This window comes from Dipodomys spectabilis, unplaced genomic scaffold (genome assembly GCF_019054845.1).
Source record: "Dipodomys spectabilis isolate Male_0828 unplaced genomic scaffold, ASM1905484v1 ptg000043l, whole genome shotgun sequence".
In the NCBI taxonomy this organism is placed as follows: domain Eukaryota; kingdom Metazoa; phylum Chordata; class Mammalia; order Rodentia; family Heteromyidae; genus Dipodomys; species Dipodomys spectabilis.
Genome location: NW_024870720.1, coordinates 29,769,228 through 29,785,243, shown reverse-complemented (window position 1 = coordinate 29,785,243; position 16,016 = coordinate 29,769,228). Strand labels below are relative to the sequence as shown.

General features: G+C 40.7%; 1 protein-coding gene across 4 annotated transcripts in view; it reads left to right on the top strand.

The window, feature by feature from the left end:
* Positions 1–8,623, top strand: part of Cdkl2 (cyclin dependent kinase like 2) — a 36,158-nt gene extending 27,535 nt beyond the window's left edge. For 2 of the 4 annotated variants that reach the window (XM_042678456.1, XM_042678458.1), the window contains exons 11-14: positions 2,632–2,755; positions 2,986–3,092; positions 6,532–6,620; positions 8,281–8,623. In XM_042678456.1, coding sequence (XP_042534390.1) covers positions 2,632–2,755; positions 2,986–3,092; positions 6,532–6,597 — 297 coding nt within the window. In that variant the 3' untranslated portion in view covers positions 6,598–6,620; positions 8,281–8,623. Of the gene's footprint in view, positions 1–705; positions 952–2,631; positions 2,756–2,985; positions 3,093–6,531; positions 6,621–8,280 lie in introns of those variants that run through there. The other 2 variants (XM_042678459.1, XM_042678460.1) reach the window with 2 other exon arrangements.
* The last annotated feature ends 7,393 nt before the right edge of the window (positions 8,624–16,016 follow it).

Here is a 16,016-nt window from a genome sequence, read left to right as displayed (position 1 = left end):
CACTGGCTTCTTATCTCTTAATAAAGGCCAATAATTCAGCATCATTAGGCTGCACCAGCCCTCTAGCCTATCTCTGTGACTTTCTCTCCTTCCCTCCCTCCTCCCTCTCCTTCCCTTCCTCCCTCCCTCCCTTTCTTCTTCCCTCTCTCCCTTCCTGTTTTGTACCATACTGGGGCTTGAATTCAGGGCCTGGGCACTGTCCCTGAACTTTTTCTTTTTTTGTTTTTTTTTTTTTTTTTTGGGGTCCAGTCGTGGGGCCTGAACTCTGGGCCTGGGCGCTGTCCCTCAGCTCTTCAGCTCAAGGCTAGCGCTCTACCACTTGAGCCACAGCGCCACTTCTGGCTTTTTTCTTTTTGCTTATGTGGTGCTGAGGAATCGAACCCAGGGCCTCAAGCATGCAAGACAAGCGCTCTACCAGTGAGCCACCTTCCCAGCCCCTGTCCCTGAACTTTTTCACTCGCAGCTGGTGCTCTCCCACTTGAGCCATAGCGTGGTTAATTCAATTTAAGAATCTTTTCTACTCTGGCTGCCTTTGAACTTAGATCCTCAGATCTCAGCCTCCTGAGTAGCAACTACAGGTATGAGCCACCAGTGCCTGGCAAATCAACAAAGCCTTTTAACGTAGCTAGCTCAATACCATTTTGCTAGATTTGATATCAACTTGTTTTCGGGCATTGCATAATCAATGCTAACTGATAATTTTAGATCCTATTTCTGTTTATTCTTCTTTGGAAAAGGTCACCAAGAAAGGAGGTGAAGATTAGTGAGTGGAGAGAAGACCCTTGGAGTCTTAATGAAAACTAGTACAGGCAGAGATAAGCCTAAACTTTCTTCAGCTTCTAGTTTGAAGATCAGCACATCTGTCCCATTCTTTATGCCCTAACTCTGAGATGTGAATAAACATGTAATTATAAACATATTGTGTGTTTTGTCACTCTTTGAATAGGTAAATCTGATAATTTAAACTCATTTTTTAAAAAAAAGTTTATTTTTGTACTTACAGTTGTTTTGATCTAATCAGTTTATTTTCTAGAGCCTTAGCACTTGTTCTATTAAAAGAGGAAGCAGAAACATCCAAAACTTATAAGCTGACTATAGCTCTCTTAAAGATCCCTGACAGAGTGTTAAACTTGAGGCAGCAGGGAAAGATGTGTTTGTTGTGTGTGTAGTTCATTTTATATACATGTATTTATATACATATAAAAGATTTCATTAAACATAGTTCTTTTTTTTTTAGCAAGTGCATGATCTCTCTATATGCCTCTTGTTTGGAAAACATGGAAAATAGAGGGGTTCTGTGATTCTTAAGTGACCGACCAAGATTAGAAAATTTCAAAAGCACAATTGTAGAGTTTCTATTCTTGCATTATTATTATTATTATTTTTTGGGTCCAGTCGTGAGGCCTGAACTCTGGGCCTGGGCGCTGTCCCTCAGCTCTTCAGCTCAAGGCTAGCGCTCTACCACTTGAGCCACAGCACCACTTCCGGCTTTTTTTTCTTTTTGCTTATGTGGTGCTGGGGAATCGAACCCAGGGCCTCAGGCATGCAAGGCAAGCGCTCTACCACTGAGCCACCTTCCCAGTCCCTATTCTTGCATTATTATTATTATTAGTTTATGCTAGTGCAAGGGCTTGAACTCGGCCTGGGTACTGTCCCTTAGCTTTTTCACTCAAGGCTGATACCCTACCACTTGAGCCACAGCTCTACTTCTAGCTCTACTTCTACTTCCAGTGCCACTTCTGGTTTTCTGAGTGGCTAATAGGAAATAAGAGTCTCACAGACTTTCCTGCTTGAGCTGGCTTTGAACGGTGATCCTCAGATCTCAGCCTCCTGGGTAGCTTGGATTACAGGTGTGAGCCACAGCACCCGGCCCACTTTTAGCTTTCAGGACTCTCAAAGACTGTCCTGCCTGGGCTGGCTTTAAACCACACTCCTCAGCTCTCAGCCTCCTGAGTAGCTAGGATTACAATAATGAACCACTAGCTCTTGGATGCTTTATTAATTATTTTTTATTTTATCAGCTATTCATTAATAATAAAACTCTTAGGAAAATAATTAAAGTTATACTTTTTTAAGTAAATGAATCATATTCTCAGGAAGACAGTATCACGAACTAACTCTGAGGAGCAAGACAGGACATATATAGAAAAAACAGTAGGAAGATTATATTGGGGAAGTGAAAAAAAAAACAAACTTGCAGGAAATGTGATAGAACACATGCAGATAAGCTGTTCGGAGTTAAATAACAAAGCTAAACATAACAAAGTTAAACAACAACTATTTTCCAAGCAACAACAACAACAAAACTAGCCCAGGAGGTGGTGTGTGGCCTTGTATCACTGGCTTGATGGACCAGGGTGTTAGACTCTAACCTTTCATTGCTTTCCAGGATCTAAATGTAGAACAATCAGATTGTCTACTTGTTAGCAGTTGTAATCAATTTAGTGAAGAAGAAATACAAAATAATTGGGCAAAATGGTTTTCTGTTATTAATGTCCAGCAGGTATTTTATTATTCCTGCCCTTCCACTCTGCAAATTTTTACAGTATGAACATAGTAGTTGCCAAAGACAGCAAGCGTCAAATTATCTTAAAGCTAATTTGTTTGTGTTAACCATCCTGCTGATGCTAGGTCTCTAATGAAAAGAGCCTCCTTCAGGCAAATAAGAAAAGAAAAGAATATGCCAGAGCAGATGTCCATTTGCCTGAACTAAACTACAACCATCTCCCTCAGCTAAAAGCCTTAGAAGGCATTGGTATGTATAGGATGCTTTTCACTTTTATCAGCCCATATTTTTGTACTATTCAGTGTTGTATGTTAAACTAACAGGGTATTAAAAAAATCAACATTCAGAGTAATTTTTTCATATTTCTGTAGACACACTGATGCATAAAAAGTACAGTAGTTGGGACACAGTTAAATATGAAACAAACAAAATGCCTGCTTTTTCATTTATGAATTCATTTTATGATTACCTTTATGTAGCTCGAAATTCTAGGTTAATAAAGAAAGAGAACAAAACTCTATTGGAAACTCGGATTCCTCCACTGGCTGCCATTGACCTGCATTCTCCCAGTACTGCAGTGCATCAGGTACACAACTACCATCTACCTTTATTTACTTTGAGTCTATCTTATTTTACGTAAAATGTTCTTGTTTCATAGCATACAAGTATAGAGTCTTTCATTTGTATCCTTCAGTCAATTTTTGCCATTTACCTACAATATATATATTGTCTATCACTTCTAACACATCACTTCATATATATATATATATATATATATGTATTCATTTTTTATTTTTTACTTTTTGGTCAGTTTTGGGGCTTGAACTCAGGGCCTGGGTGCTGTTCTTGAGCTCTTTTTGCTCAAGGCTAGTGCTTCACCACTTTGAGCCACAGCTCCACTTCTGGTTTTTTGAGTGGCTAGTCTCATGAGGGATTTTTCTTTTTTTTTTTTTTTTTTTGGGTCCAGTCGTGGGGCCTGAACTCTGGGCCTGGGCGCTGTCCCTCAGCTCTTCAGCTCAAGGCTAGGGCTCTACCACTTGAGCCACAGCGCCACTTCCGGCTTTTTTCTTTTTGCTTATGTGGTGCTGAGGAATCGAACCCATGGCCTCAGGCATGCAAGGCAAGCGCTCTACCACTGAGCCACCTTCCCAGCCCCGTCATGAGGGATTTTTCTGCCTGGGCTGGCTTTGAACTTCCACCCTCAGTTCTCAGCCTCCTATGGTTAGGATTATAGTTGTGCGTCACCAGTGCCTGGCCATCACTCCATATTTAAACTGACATTTAGTATTTGACTGTTTTGGGGTCAGAAAGCTAGGTGCAGTAGCTTCTCTTCATAAGTTGAATAGATCAAAATCAAGTGCTCTGAAGGCTGCATTTCTTTCTGGGGGATTTCAGGGAGAGTGTGTTTCCAAGCTCATTCACCTTGTTGACAGAATTGAGTTCCATATGGTTGTATGGCTGAGATCCTATTTCCTTCCTGGCTGAAAGCTTGCTGCTGACAGATGAAGTCTACCCACATTCCTTGACTGATGGCTCACTTTCTCCCTCTTCACATCCAACTACAGCAGGCAAATCCTGTTTACATTGTGGATTTCTGTCCTTTCTGCCTCATCTCTCTGACTCACTAGGTTTCTATTTGGAGCTTACATGGTTACACGTAAGCCTACCAAGAAGATAATCTTTATACCTTAAGGTCAGTTGATTGATAAAGGTCAGTTGATTGATTATATCAATTCCACATGGGAAGTCCCTTCTTGGCAGTAGGATCATTAACCAGGGGACAGGAGTCCTTTTTTTTTTGGTCGGTCATGGGGCTTGAACTCTGGGCCTGGGTGCTGTCCCTCAGCTCTTCAGCTCAAGGCTAGCGCTCTACCACTTGAGTCATAGCGCCACTTCCAGTTTTCTGGTGGTTAATTGGAGATAAGAGTCTCAGGGATTTTCTTGCTTGGGCTGGCTTTGAAGGGTGATCCTCAGACCTCAGCCTCCTGAGTAGCTAGGATTACAGGTGTGAGCCACCGGCACCTAGAGGGAAAGGAATCTTAAATGCATAATCTTTTTCCTTTCTGAGATTTTTTTCTACCATGGTACTGGGAATTGAAAGCAGGGTTGGGGGGATTCTAGGCCCTCCATCTGAACATATATGTATATGTGTATATTAGACATTTTGATATTTTTCTCCTAAATTCATGTGACTGTTTGCTCTTTTCTACCTTTTTTTTTTTTTTTTTAATTTGGCCAATCTTGGAGCTTGAACTCAGGGCCTGGGCACTGTCCCTGAGCTTCTTTTGCTTAGGGCTAGTTTTCTACCACTTGAACCACAATACCACTTCAGGCTTTTTCTGTGTATGTGATACTGAGGAACTGAACCCAGGTCTTCAGGCATGCTAGGCAAGCACTCTACCACTAAACCATATTCCCAGCCCTCTATTCTCTTTTTCTATGTATTCCTCAAATTGTAAGACTCCTTCCTTCTTTCCTTCTTTCCTGCTTGCCTTCTTTTCCTCCCTCCCTCCCTCCCTCTTTCCCTCCCTCCCCCTCTCTCTCTCTCTGTCTCTCTCTGTCCCCTTCTCTCTCTCTCTCTCTCTCTCTCTCTCTCTCTCTCTATCAGTTGTAGGGCCTGAATTTGGTCTGGGTGCTGTCCCTCAGCTCTTCAGCTCAAGGCTAGCACTCTATCACTTGAGCCACAGCACCACTTCTGGCTTTTTCTGCTTAAGTGATGCTGAGGAATTGAACCCAGGACCTCATGCATGCAAGGTAAGCACTCTACCACTGAGCCACCTTTCCAACCCTCTTTTATTTCTTAACATTCTCTGTTAACATATAATAGCCGTATAAGCAGGGTTCACGGTGACAGGTTATACAAGTTCTTTTGATCTATCTTCTTGTTCTCTGACATTTTATCACCTACTTTATCCGTTCTAATTTATTTTTTAAACTTCAAGTTTAACATTTTTTTAGTCCTGAAGTATTCATTTAGTTCTTCTATAGCTGCTTCTTCTAGGCTAAGAATTCCTGTCCATGTATTTCTTTACTTTATGTAGCATAGTGTGATAATGTCTGCTTTGAAATCTTAACATGATGGTTCCAACAGGTTTTTGTTTTGTAGTGAGAGGACAGATGGGTTGTACTGGGGCATAGAAGACCAGATGTATATTTTGGTTCTGATTTTATTTTTACTTATTAATTAATTAATTAATTTTGCTGGTACTGGGGCTTGAACTCTGGGCCTTGAGCTTCTGCTTGGCTTTTTTTTTTTTTGCTCAAGACTGGCACTCTACCACTTGAGTCATACCTCCACTTTTTGTTTATATTTTTTGAAACAGAGTCTTGGTATGTTGCAAGGCTGTCTTTGAATTCAGATTGTCCTTTCTCAGTCTTCTGGGTGATTGGTTATAACATGAGCTACCATGCTTGTCTTGGAATTTTGTTTGTTTGTTTTTGTGTGATGGACTTGGATCTTGAACTCAGAGCCTGGGTGCTATCCCTGGGCTTTTTTTTTTTCCCTCAAGAGTAGTGCTCTTCACTGGAGCCACAGCTCCACATTTAACATGTGGCTTACAAGTATCTTTTAACATGTATGTAATAAAGAGGCAAGCTGGGCACCGGTGGCTCATGCTCATAATCCTAGCTACTCAGGAGGCTGAGATCTGAGTATCTCGGTTCAAAGCCAGCCCCAGCAGGAAAGGCTGTGAGACTCTTATCTCCAATAAACTACTAGAAAACCGGAAGTGGTGCTATATGTCAAGCAGTAGAGTGCTTTCCTTGAGCTGAAGAGCTCAGGGACAGTGCCCAAGCCCAGAGTTCAAGCCCTACAACTGACAAAATAAATAAATAAATAAGTAAGTAAGTAAATAAGTAAAGAGGCCAAAGAAAAATATCCTCTTATCTTTTTCCATGAAACCAACTTGGTTTATGACTAGTTAATTTAATAAAGCATCTTGTATCTGAACAATCAGCATCAGAATTTTGGGAGAACGGCTGTTTTGCAGTTACTGAATCTGTAATGCTTGATTATTGATTTATAGGCATCAGGATCTTTCTCATCAGATGATTCAGAGGCCGATTTGCCTCGGATGGAGCACCAGCACTGACAATCCTTTTAATTCTAATCAGGGTAGGTCTGAATTCTCCCCTTGAAGCTGTGTAATCATCTATAAGAAATATTTTGTGGAGCCGGGCGCTGGTGGCTCATGCCTGTAATCCTAGCTACTCAGGAGGCTGAGATCTGAGGATCGCGATTCAAAGCCAGCCCGGACAGGAAAGTCCGTGAGACTCTTATCTCCAATAAACCACTCAGAAAACCCGAAGGCACTGTGGCTCAAGTGGTAGAGCGCTTGCCTTGAGCTGAAGAGCGCTGGAACAGTGCTCAGGCCCACAGTTCAAGCCCCATGACCGACCCCCCCCCCAAAAAAAAAAAAAAGAAATGTTTTGTGGCTTACTGGAGAAAGTTTTCAGTTGAAATACTCTGGTGATTGCCAGAGAACTCCTGACAGAGAAGTTATGCCACTTAGAAAGCTGGAGTAGCATTTGTCTGTGATGAGTCTTGTGGTTATGTCTTGTTCTTTAAGGAATCTGCATTTTATTGTATATTGTAATATGAATTTAGGGTGGCAATTGCTCAAGAAGGATGAATATTCATCTTGCTTTCCAGTCATTTGACCTGTGGGTTTGTAAAGCAAGATAGATTCAATGATTATTTGGTAATTTCCCAAGATAACAAATAATTGCTTTTTTTTTTTCTTAAGTGCCGGTCCTGGGGCTTGAAGTCAGGACCTGGGCACTGTCCTTGAGCCTTTTATTGCTCAGAGCTAGTACTCTATCACTTGACATAGCTCAAATGTATTTTATTGGAGATAAGAATCTCACAGACTTCCTGCCTAGGCTGGCTTTAAACTGTGATCCTCAGATCTCAGCCTCTGGCGTAGCTAGGATTACAGTGTGAATCTCTGGCACCTGGCTGATATTAATCTGTTGATCTCCACGAAGCATTTTCAATATCTGTAACATTAAAGGCAGATTTACTGTCAAGTGAACAAGATTTGATTTGAATTCCTTATTGTGCAGGCTCTTCCCAGACCTTGGGAGAGGTCTTTGCATGCATTCATTTCATTTAGCTCACGTGAACTGTGAATAGGTAATTCACAGAAACTGCACAGACTGCAGGCTGTTTACAACGTCAATGTTTTTTTGTTTTTTGTTTTTTTTTTTGCTCAAGGCTAGCGCTTTACCACTGGAGCCACAGCGCCACTTCTGGCTTCTTCTGTGTATGTGGTACTGAGGAATCGAACCCAAGGCTTCATGCATATGAGGCAAGCACTCTACCACTAATCCTCATTCCAGCCCTAATCTGTTTTTAAAAATCATTATCTGCATAAAAAGATACAGTGTGCTGCACGAGATAATTTGGGCTGATAATTACCTTAAAGATTGTCATTTTCGTGCTGTCGGAGTTTGAACTCAGAGCCTCATGCTTGCAAGACAGATAGACGCTCTCCCATTGAGTCCTCAGCGTCTTACTTTTTGTCTGGCCTCAAACCACCATCCTAATCTTCACCTTCTGAATAGCTGAGGTTAGAGGTGTGTACCACCACAACTAGCCTAAAATCTTTTTTTCCTTTTAATATATATAACGTGAGGTTTTCTTACAGTGCCTAGCACTCACCAATGTTATCAGTGTGTACAAGGTGAGAAAGGAAATTAATAGAGATCAGTTTTTACAGAATGTATATACAGAGTGCATATAAATGTTTGAAAATACTTTCCCATGCTTCTAGATGCTGCTCTTACACTGGAAATGAGGTCCTCTTGCAACGGGAGTGCTGATATCCTAGGAGAAGCACCCGTGTTTTGATAATTTCCTTCTGAACTGCTTGTTTTTCTATGAAAGGCTTAGTATAAGAAGAAGACAGAAACTTCTGAATGTATCCAAGGGGGATTGAACAAGTCCCTCCCGCTCCATCCCCAGCTGTGACCCCATCGCGTTTCTAATGTACCAGTGCTATTTCAAGATATAGCCAATGAGAGAATAGTGACATGCTTCTTGTACACGAAGGTATATTTGCGGTTAGTAGATTGTATCTTTAAAGTTACCTAAGATAAAAAAGTGAGTAAAAGAAGGGGAGAAAAACATTATAAAAGGTCATGTTATTTATGCATTGAATTTTGTGTGATCTGTATAAATGTTTATGGTTGAAGAGAATGAATAAAAATAAAAACAAAAAACCCTAGGATCCATAGAAGAAAAATTTTCTTTTATATTAACTATAAAAGCTATATACACAACTACTGTCCATGCATAGACATATATGTTTGGTTTCTGTCATGATTGTTGATACTCAGTATATTTGTTATAGGAATCTGATCTCTCTGCTAATCTTCTAAGAAGCACAGTAAGGCAAATCTGGTAGAGAAAGCTTGTATGTCTAATGATTTATAAGTCATTGTAAGCTTGTAAGATTCTGGTGCTAAAGTTCCTATGTAGAGGAACATAATTGGAATGAGTGGAGTAGGAGAAATTTAAAGGTATACCTTCAGATGGAGAAGCACAGGTGCTTTTCATTGAAAAAACAGGTATGCATACAAAATAGGGAAGCAGGGTTACTAATAATCAGGGTGGTTACTCTTCTCTGGGCCCAGTGCTATTGATTCAACCGGCTGAAGGGGCTTTGGTTGGGAAGGGCTCTGTTGTAGACTCCACTCTTGGCCACTGGTAGTTTGAGGATGAGAATGGACAGAAGCCAGAGATGTTTGCTATTTCCTTGTTACCTCAGACACTTAGGTCTTCCCCAAAGCTATTCACCAAGGTGCAAAATCATTTATGCATAGCCCACAGGTGCTTTCTAGTGCACAGACCCAGATCTTTTTAGGTAGGAGGATCAGACATACTTGAAGCCAACATCTTTAAATCTTTTACATGAAAGTCAATGTGAAAATATTTGCTTAACTGAGGTTCTAGTACCCTTAGAGTTTATATATTTGCATATGGTGTCTTTTATCTATTAAGAGTCCTTGTGAACCTCAGAATTAAGGAACTAAAAATCACTTATGTCCATGTTGAGACTTGAGGAGGATATCTGGTTAGAATCTTGGGAGAACTACTAAAAATGATTTTGAAAGGCTGGAAAGGTGGCTCAGTGGTAGAGTGCTTGCCTTGCATGCATGAAGCCCTGGGTTCAATTCCTCAGCACCATATAAGCAGAAAAAGCTGGAAGTGCACTGTGGCTCAAATGGTAGAGCGCTAGCCTTGAGCTGAAGAGCTGAGGGACGGTGCCCAGGCCCAGAGTGCAGGCCCCACGACCGACAAAAAAAAAAAAGATTTGAAAATTGGGATTGTAATCTCTTTTAAAATTTTATGATATATTTAATATCTCTTTACAAGGATATGATTTAGTCACATACTAATATGAAATATATATGATATATATACACACCATATATATATATCATATATATATATGTATACCAGTGAGGGACAGTGGACTTGCTGTGTGTATGTGTATGTTTTAAAATTAATATTATCTTATTAAACTCCATAGATCGATTTAATTTAGATTTATTAAGAGTGCAAATAAAATATACAGCACTGTATGGCATTTAATAAATAAATTTGAACGAATGTGTTTACTCTCTTTTTTGAAACGCTACTTTTGGGAGGCTCCAGGGATGAGCCTTAGAGATTACATCATACCTGATCCCCAGTCCCTTCCTTGTTCTCTGCATCCATGAGGTGAGCAGCCTCCTCTTCCTCTACATCTTCCTCCCATTGTAAGTTCAGTTTCACCATGGACCCAGAATCAGAGACTATGGATTGAAAATTTAAACCATGAGACAAAGAAAATCCTTCTTCTATTACCTTGTTGCTGTCACAGCAACTAGAAAAAGTAACTGATACAGGTGACAAGTTAATTTTCTTGTACAACTGATCATCTAAGCAGCATGCAATAAAATAACTTGTCTTAGCCAGGTGCCGGTGGCTCACGCCTGTAATCCTAGCTACTCAGGAGGCTGAGATCTGAGGATCACTGTTCAAAGCCAGCCTGGGCAGGAAAGTTCGTGCGACTCTTATCTCTAATAAGTACCAGAAGTGGTACTATGGCTCAAGTGAGAGTCCTTGCCTTGAGCTGAAGAGCACAGGGACAGCACCCAAGCCCAGAGTTCAAGAGACCAACAACAACAACAAAAATAACATGTCTTGGGAAGACGATTTGGCAAAGCTGGATCAGCCCCAGGCTTAGAACTGAATTCTCCTGGATTGTCTGGCTTCCCACTGAAATGGGTTTACAGAAGATTTATTTTCTTACATGACTCAGTTTTGTTCATTTTATCTTAATTGAGCTACAATGTAAGGCTGACTGACCTGTGCTAAATAGACTAGAATAAAAAGGTGGGTAGCTTGTTTTTCAAGTCTTTTGGTATTATAACCACTAACAAGGAGCTAGAGAACATAGAACAGGTTTTAGCTAATCTTAGTGGATTGGACTGAATGGATTGTTCTTTTTTTCTTGTTTGTTTGGGTTTTCTAAAAAAATGTATTATTATTTTTGTCTTTTCTTTTTTGGTACTGGGGAATCAAACCTAGGATGTTGCACTTGCTAGGCAAGTACTTTGCCACTGAGCTCCATCCCAGCCCTGTTTTTTCTTTTAAATTATTAGTGTTAAGCATGTCTGCATTAGAAAGGATTCCTTAACACTCTTCTATTTGTATAAAGTCATGCTCTCATATTTTGCTTTCTAAAGAATCTTATTTTTCTCTTGATAGTTTCAAACATGAAATAACTTGAAAACGTAATTAACCCACAGCCTGTTTCTTAATGTGCCCTTCTGAGAAACAACTCACCACAAATCTTGATGTCATCGTTTGTAAGTAACTCATAATTTAGAGCTTTGTGTTTAGAAGTGTTTGTGGGCGTCTCGTGTTGACTATGTTATACATGGAGAAAATGGTAAAACATCACTTTTCTTTGTTTTCATTTTTTGGTGAAAATTTTCCCCATTGGATAGCCTTGCTTAAATTCTTTTTATTCTTTGCTTTATACATTGTAAAATGGTGGCAAGTGTTTTTAATTTTTTATTATCTTTAAGTACTTGTACAAAGGAGGTGCCATTGAACAAGGCAGTTTGTCAGTACAGTGCTTCTTGATCAGTGTCACCCAACTCCAACGTTCTTACCCCCTCAACTGCTGCTTCCCATACTTTTCTTAATTTTGTGGTATATACAATGGCTACAGTCTTCCCAAACCCCTCTCACTCAGTTACCCTCTTTCCTTGGCTGCGCCCTTGGGAAGTGTGTTGCCAGTTAATGAAGAACTCTAACAAGAATAAGGGAAATGCAGATAACACATCTCAAAATAGTTCACTTTCTTGTCCTTGGACTAAGGTGTGATATCCTGTCCAAAGAATAGGCAAGAACAATAACCAATGTTCACCAACCTTATTGAAAGGTCACTCTCTAAAGATTAGGAGCCACACCCAATCTGCTTTTGCTACACATTATAGTCTAGTACCCTGATTTATATATGACCATAGAAATAATAACTCTGAAGGCAGGAAGATTGTTCATATTTTATGTATCAGGCAATAGGCTTAGAGGATTTAGAGTTTAATATCATTCAATAAATGAAAAAAAAAACCCGTGAGTGTTTATGTAAATATGGTCATGCTTACTTAGAGCTGAGTTTGACTTTAAAAAGAAAACCTTTGTTTAGATAATATAAAACATCAGGAGCTTAGGTTCTTGGAGTTCCATGCTTCCTTATTTGCTTCCAAAGGGAGGGGTTGAGGTGTTTCCCCAAGTTTGAAAATTGCTCTCTCATTGCTCCTACTTTGGCTACAGCTCATTGCTATGAAGCTGTCATTGTGGGCAAAACTGCCTGGCTTGATGGATGGATGGCTTGGGGCTCTGGACTCTTTGTCTGAATTAATGGGAGGGGAAGGAAATGGGATTGTGCAGATTGGTTGAGGTTGATATTTCCATGGAGACATGGCTTCCACAACACAGTGGAAGCTGAGAATGGATGCTGGAGAAACAGTTACAACCCTGGACAAAGGTGGACTTGATGAATCAGGAGAAAGGTATGGTCCATTTTGGGTTTTGATTAATTCTGCCAAATGGTCTTCCAATTCTCACCCATGGTGTAGGAGGAAATCGATTTTCTTAGATGTTACCAATAACTTTCATTTGGACAGTCTGATTGGTGAACATGATCTTGCTTTGATTTACATTTTTTGCCTCTTGCTGAGGTTGTATATACTTTCATATTGAAGATCTTTAGAAAGACAAAGGTAAAGCAGATTTTAACTTAAGTACTGGAGATTTTCCTTTGTAGATTTTTTTCATATCCTTGAAAACAAAGGCAAACACCATTTCAGATCATGCAAATATGCCAAAGTATGTACTCACATATAATATCTATTCAACATATATTGTGGTTCAATTATTTTTTTTTTAAATTGGGGCCGGGTGCTGGTGGCTCAAGCCTGTAATCTTAACTACTCAAGAGGCTGAGATCTGAGGTTTGCAGTTTGATGCCAGCCTAGGCAATAAGTCCGTGAGACTCTTCAATTAACCATAAAAAGCTGAAAGAAAAAAAAATGGGGGGCTGAGAAAGTGGTTTAGTGGTAGAGTGCTTACCTAGCATGTATGAAGCCCTGAGTTCGATTCCTCAGTACTACATACACAGAAAAAGCTGGAAATGTTTTTTTTTTTTTATTGTGAAAATACTGTACAGAGGGGTTACAATTACATGGGTAAGATAATGAGTACATTTCTTATCAAGCATTGTAGCCTCCTCCTTTGTTTCCCCCCCCCCAAAAATAGTTTTGTGGCCTTGAGCAAAAGAAGCTCAGGGACAGTGCCCAGGCCTTGAGTTCAAGCCCCAGGACTGGCAAAAAAAAAAAAAAGCTGGAAGTGGAGCTGTGGCTCAAATAGTAGAACACTGTCTTGAGCACAAAAACTCAAGGACAGTGGCTGGGCTGGGCCCAAGAATACCCCCCCCCCCCAAAAAAAGTGGGAAATGTCACCCAGCTAGAAGAATTTAAAAATTATTAATTTTAAATGATTAATTATTATTAATTTTGGGTTTCATCATGACACCTGCATATTTGCATATTTTGAATTTCTATCAGTCTTTTTTTGTTGTTGTTGTTGGTCATGGGGCTTGAACTCTGGGCCTGAGCGCTGTCCCTCAGCTCTTCAGCTTAAGGCAAGTGCTTTACAACTTGAGCTACAGCACTTCTAGTTTTCTGGTGGTTTATTGGTCTTTCCTGCCCGGGCTGGCTTTGAACCGCGATCCTCAGATCTCAGCCCCCTGAGTAATTAGGATTTCAGGCATGAGCCACCGGCGCCTGGCTTCCTTTTTCCCTTTTCATCGGCACAGTTGTCATTAAGGCATGCTTAATCTATTTGGGCACCAAGAGTGGGCAACAAGCATAGCAAATAAACTGTACTCTCTCTATACATGGCCTTTATAATAACAATTTAAAAAAGAATTGTAAATAGGTAATAGAAGGTGCCGCCCGTCGCGTGGTGCCCCCTAGTGGACATCGTGAAGCACTCCATCAGCCCAGGCTTCAAGGGGTTCGTGGAATATATTGTGAGGTCCCTTCAGTCTCCGCGAGTATGTCAGGACTCTCCTGAAGCTGGTGAGTAGCTGGAGGCTCAGAGGTCAGCATAACAGAGCCAGTGGCTGGTTGGGAGCATGGGGGTGAAGGAGGGGGTGGTGCTGGGAAAGAGCTGGCACCTACACTGAGACTCTTGCATCAAAGAGAAAGAGTTTGGTGAATTATAAAAATAAATTTGCCTGGATCCAAAAATTGTGGTATCTATACACAATGGAATATTATGCAGCCATTAGGAATGACAAAATAATGGCATTTGCAGGGAAATGGATGGAGCTAGAAGGAATCATGTTGAGTGAGGTAAGCCAAGAGCAAAGAGACAAACGGTATATGGTCTCCCTGATAAGTGGATGCTGAATCCAAAATGGTAGGTGATATGACAAAATTAACAGGACTTAAGAAACAAAGAACTTCCACACATCTGGTCAAACCACTACTAAATATCCCCATGCTGCTGATCACATGTATGGTGTATATGTGTACACCGTTATATGTTATAGACTGTGATAGACAATTTGCTCCAGGAAAGTTAGAATGAACTTGTGACTTTAAATGAGCATCATTATTCCACAATACTGTGAAATTTGGGAAATTATGTAATCACTTAATCACAATTAAAAAAAAAAAAAGAACCTCGGGGAAGGTAGGGAGGGAAGGGATGGTAGGGGGAAAACAATGGAGGGGGTAACAATGCCCAATAGCAAGTGTACTCATTACCTTACTCATGTAACTGTAACCCTCTGTATGGTATCTTTACAATAAGAAATTAAAAAAAATAAATTTGCCTCATGAAATGAAATTTGGCCCATGAATAAAGGCAGAGTGACAGGATGGCCAGTCAGAACACTGTGAGTGGGCCAGAGGATCTTTGGAATGAACTGGAAACATGGCTTTCCAGTATGATGTCTAAATTGCTGGTGAAATGTAAGTCAACTCTCAAATAAATGGAAATTTTATTTTATTTTTTTGTCGATCATGAGGCCTGAACTCTGGGCCTGGGCACTGTCCCTCAGCTCTTCAGTTCAAGGCTAGTGCTCTACCACTTGAGCCACAGTGCCACTTCCGGCTTTTTCTGCTTATGTGATGCTGAGGAGTCGAACCCAGGGCCTCATGCATGCAAGGCAAGCACTCTACCACTGAGCCACCTTCCCAGCCCAAATGAATGGAAATTTGAAAAATAGTCCACATTGGTCTGGCTTTGCTTTCTTAATTTGCAGGCCCAGATTCATTTCCAACCTTGAGAGAAGTTGTAGCCATCAGTTGAGCCTCAGGTTTGCTCAGCTTACTTGCTTGACAGGACCACACCCCTTACCTACAGTTCGTTTTGAGAAAGGCCCTTAACTCTGCAATACTGGAGAAGCAGTCTGCTTTGTACAACAGATGCAGTGTCAGATGCATTGAGACTGTTTACCCACCAACTGTGTTTGAGTTTGCCTGAAATTTGCATATCACCTATCAATACCTCCAAAGGGGATAAATATCAGAACTACACTTCTAGACTCTACTGTTTGGAGAAAGAAAACCCAATCAGAGCCAAAGCCAGGTTGGTTTGGGGCAGTTGAGGGGGGATAAGAGCACCAAGCTTACAGGTGTGCTGTGAGTAGGGTAGAACAAAACACACATGGGGCTGGGAAGGTGGCTCAGTGGTAGAGCGCTTGCCTTGCATGCCTGAAGCCCTGGGTTCCATTCCTCAGCACCACATAAGCAAAAAGAAAAAAAGCCGGAAGTGGCGCTGTGGCTCAAGTGGTAGAGCGCTAGCCTTGAGCTGAAGAGCTGAGGAACAGAGCCCAGGCCCAGAGTTCAGGCCCACAACCAGACCCAAAAAAAAAAAACAAAAAACAAACACACAGGTCAGAAATGGAAGTGAGATTCAAATCTAGACCTTTATCTGTCT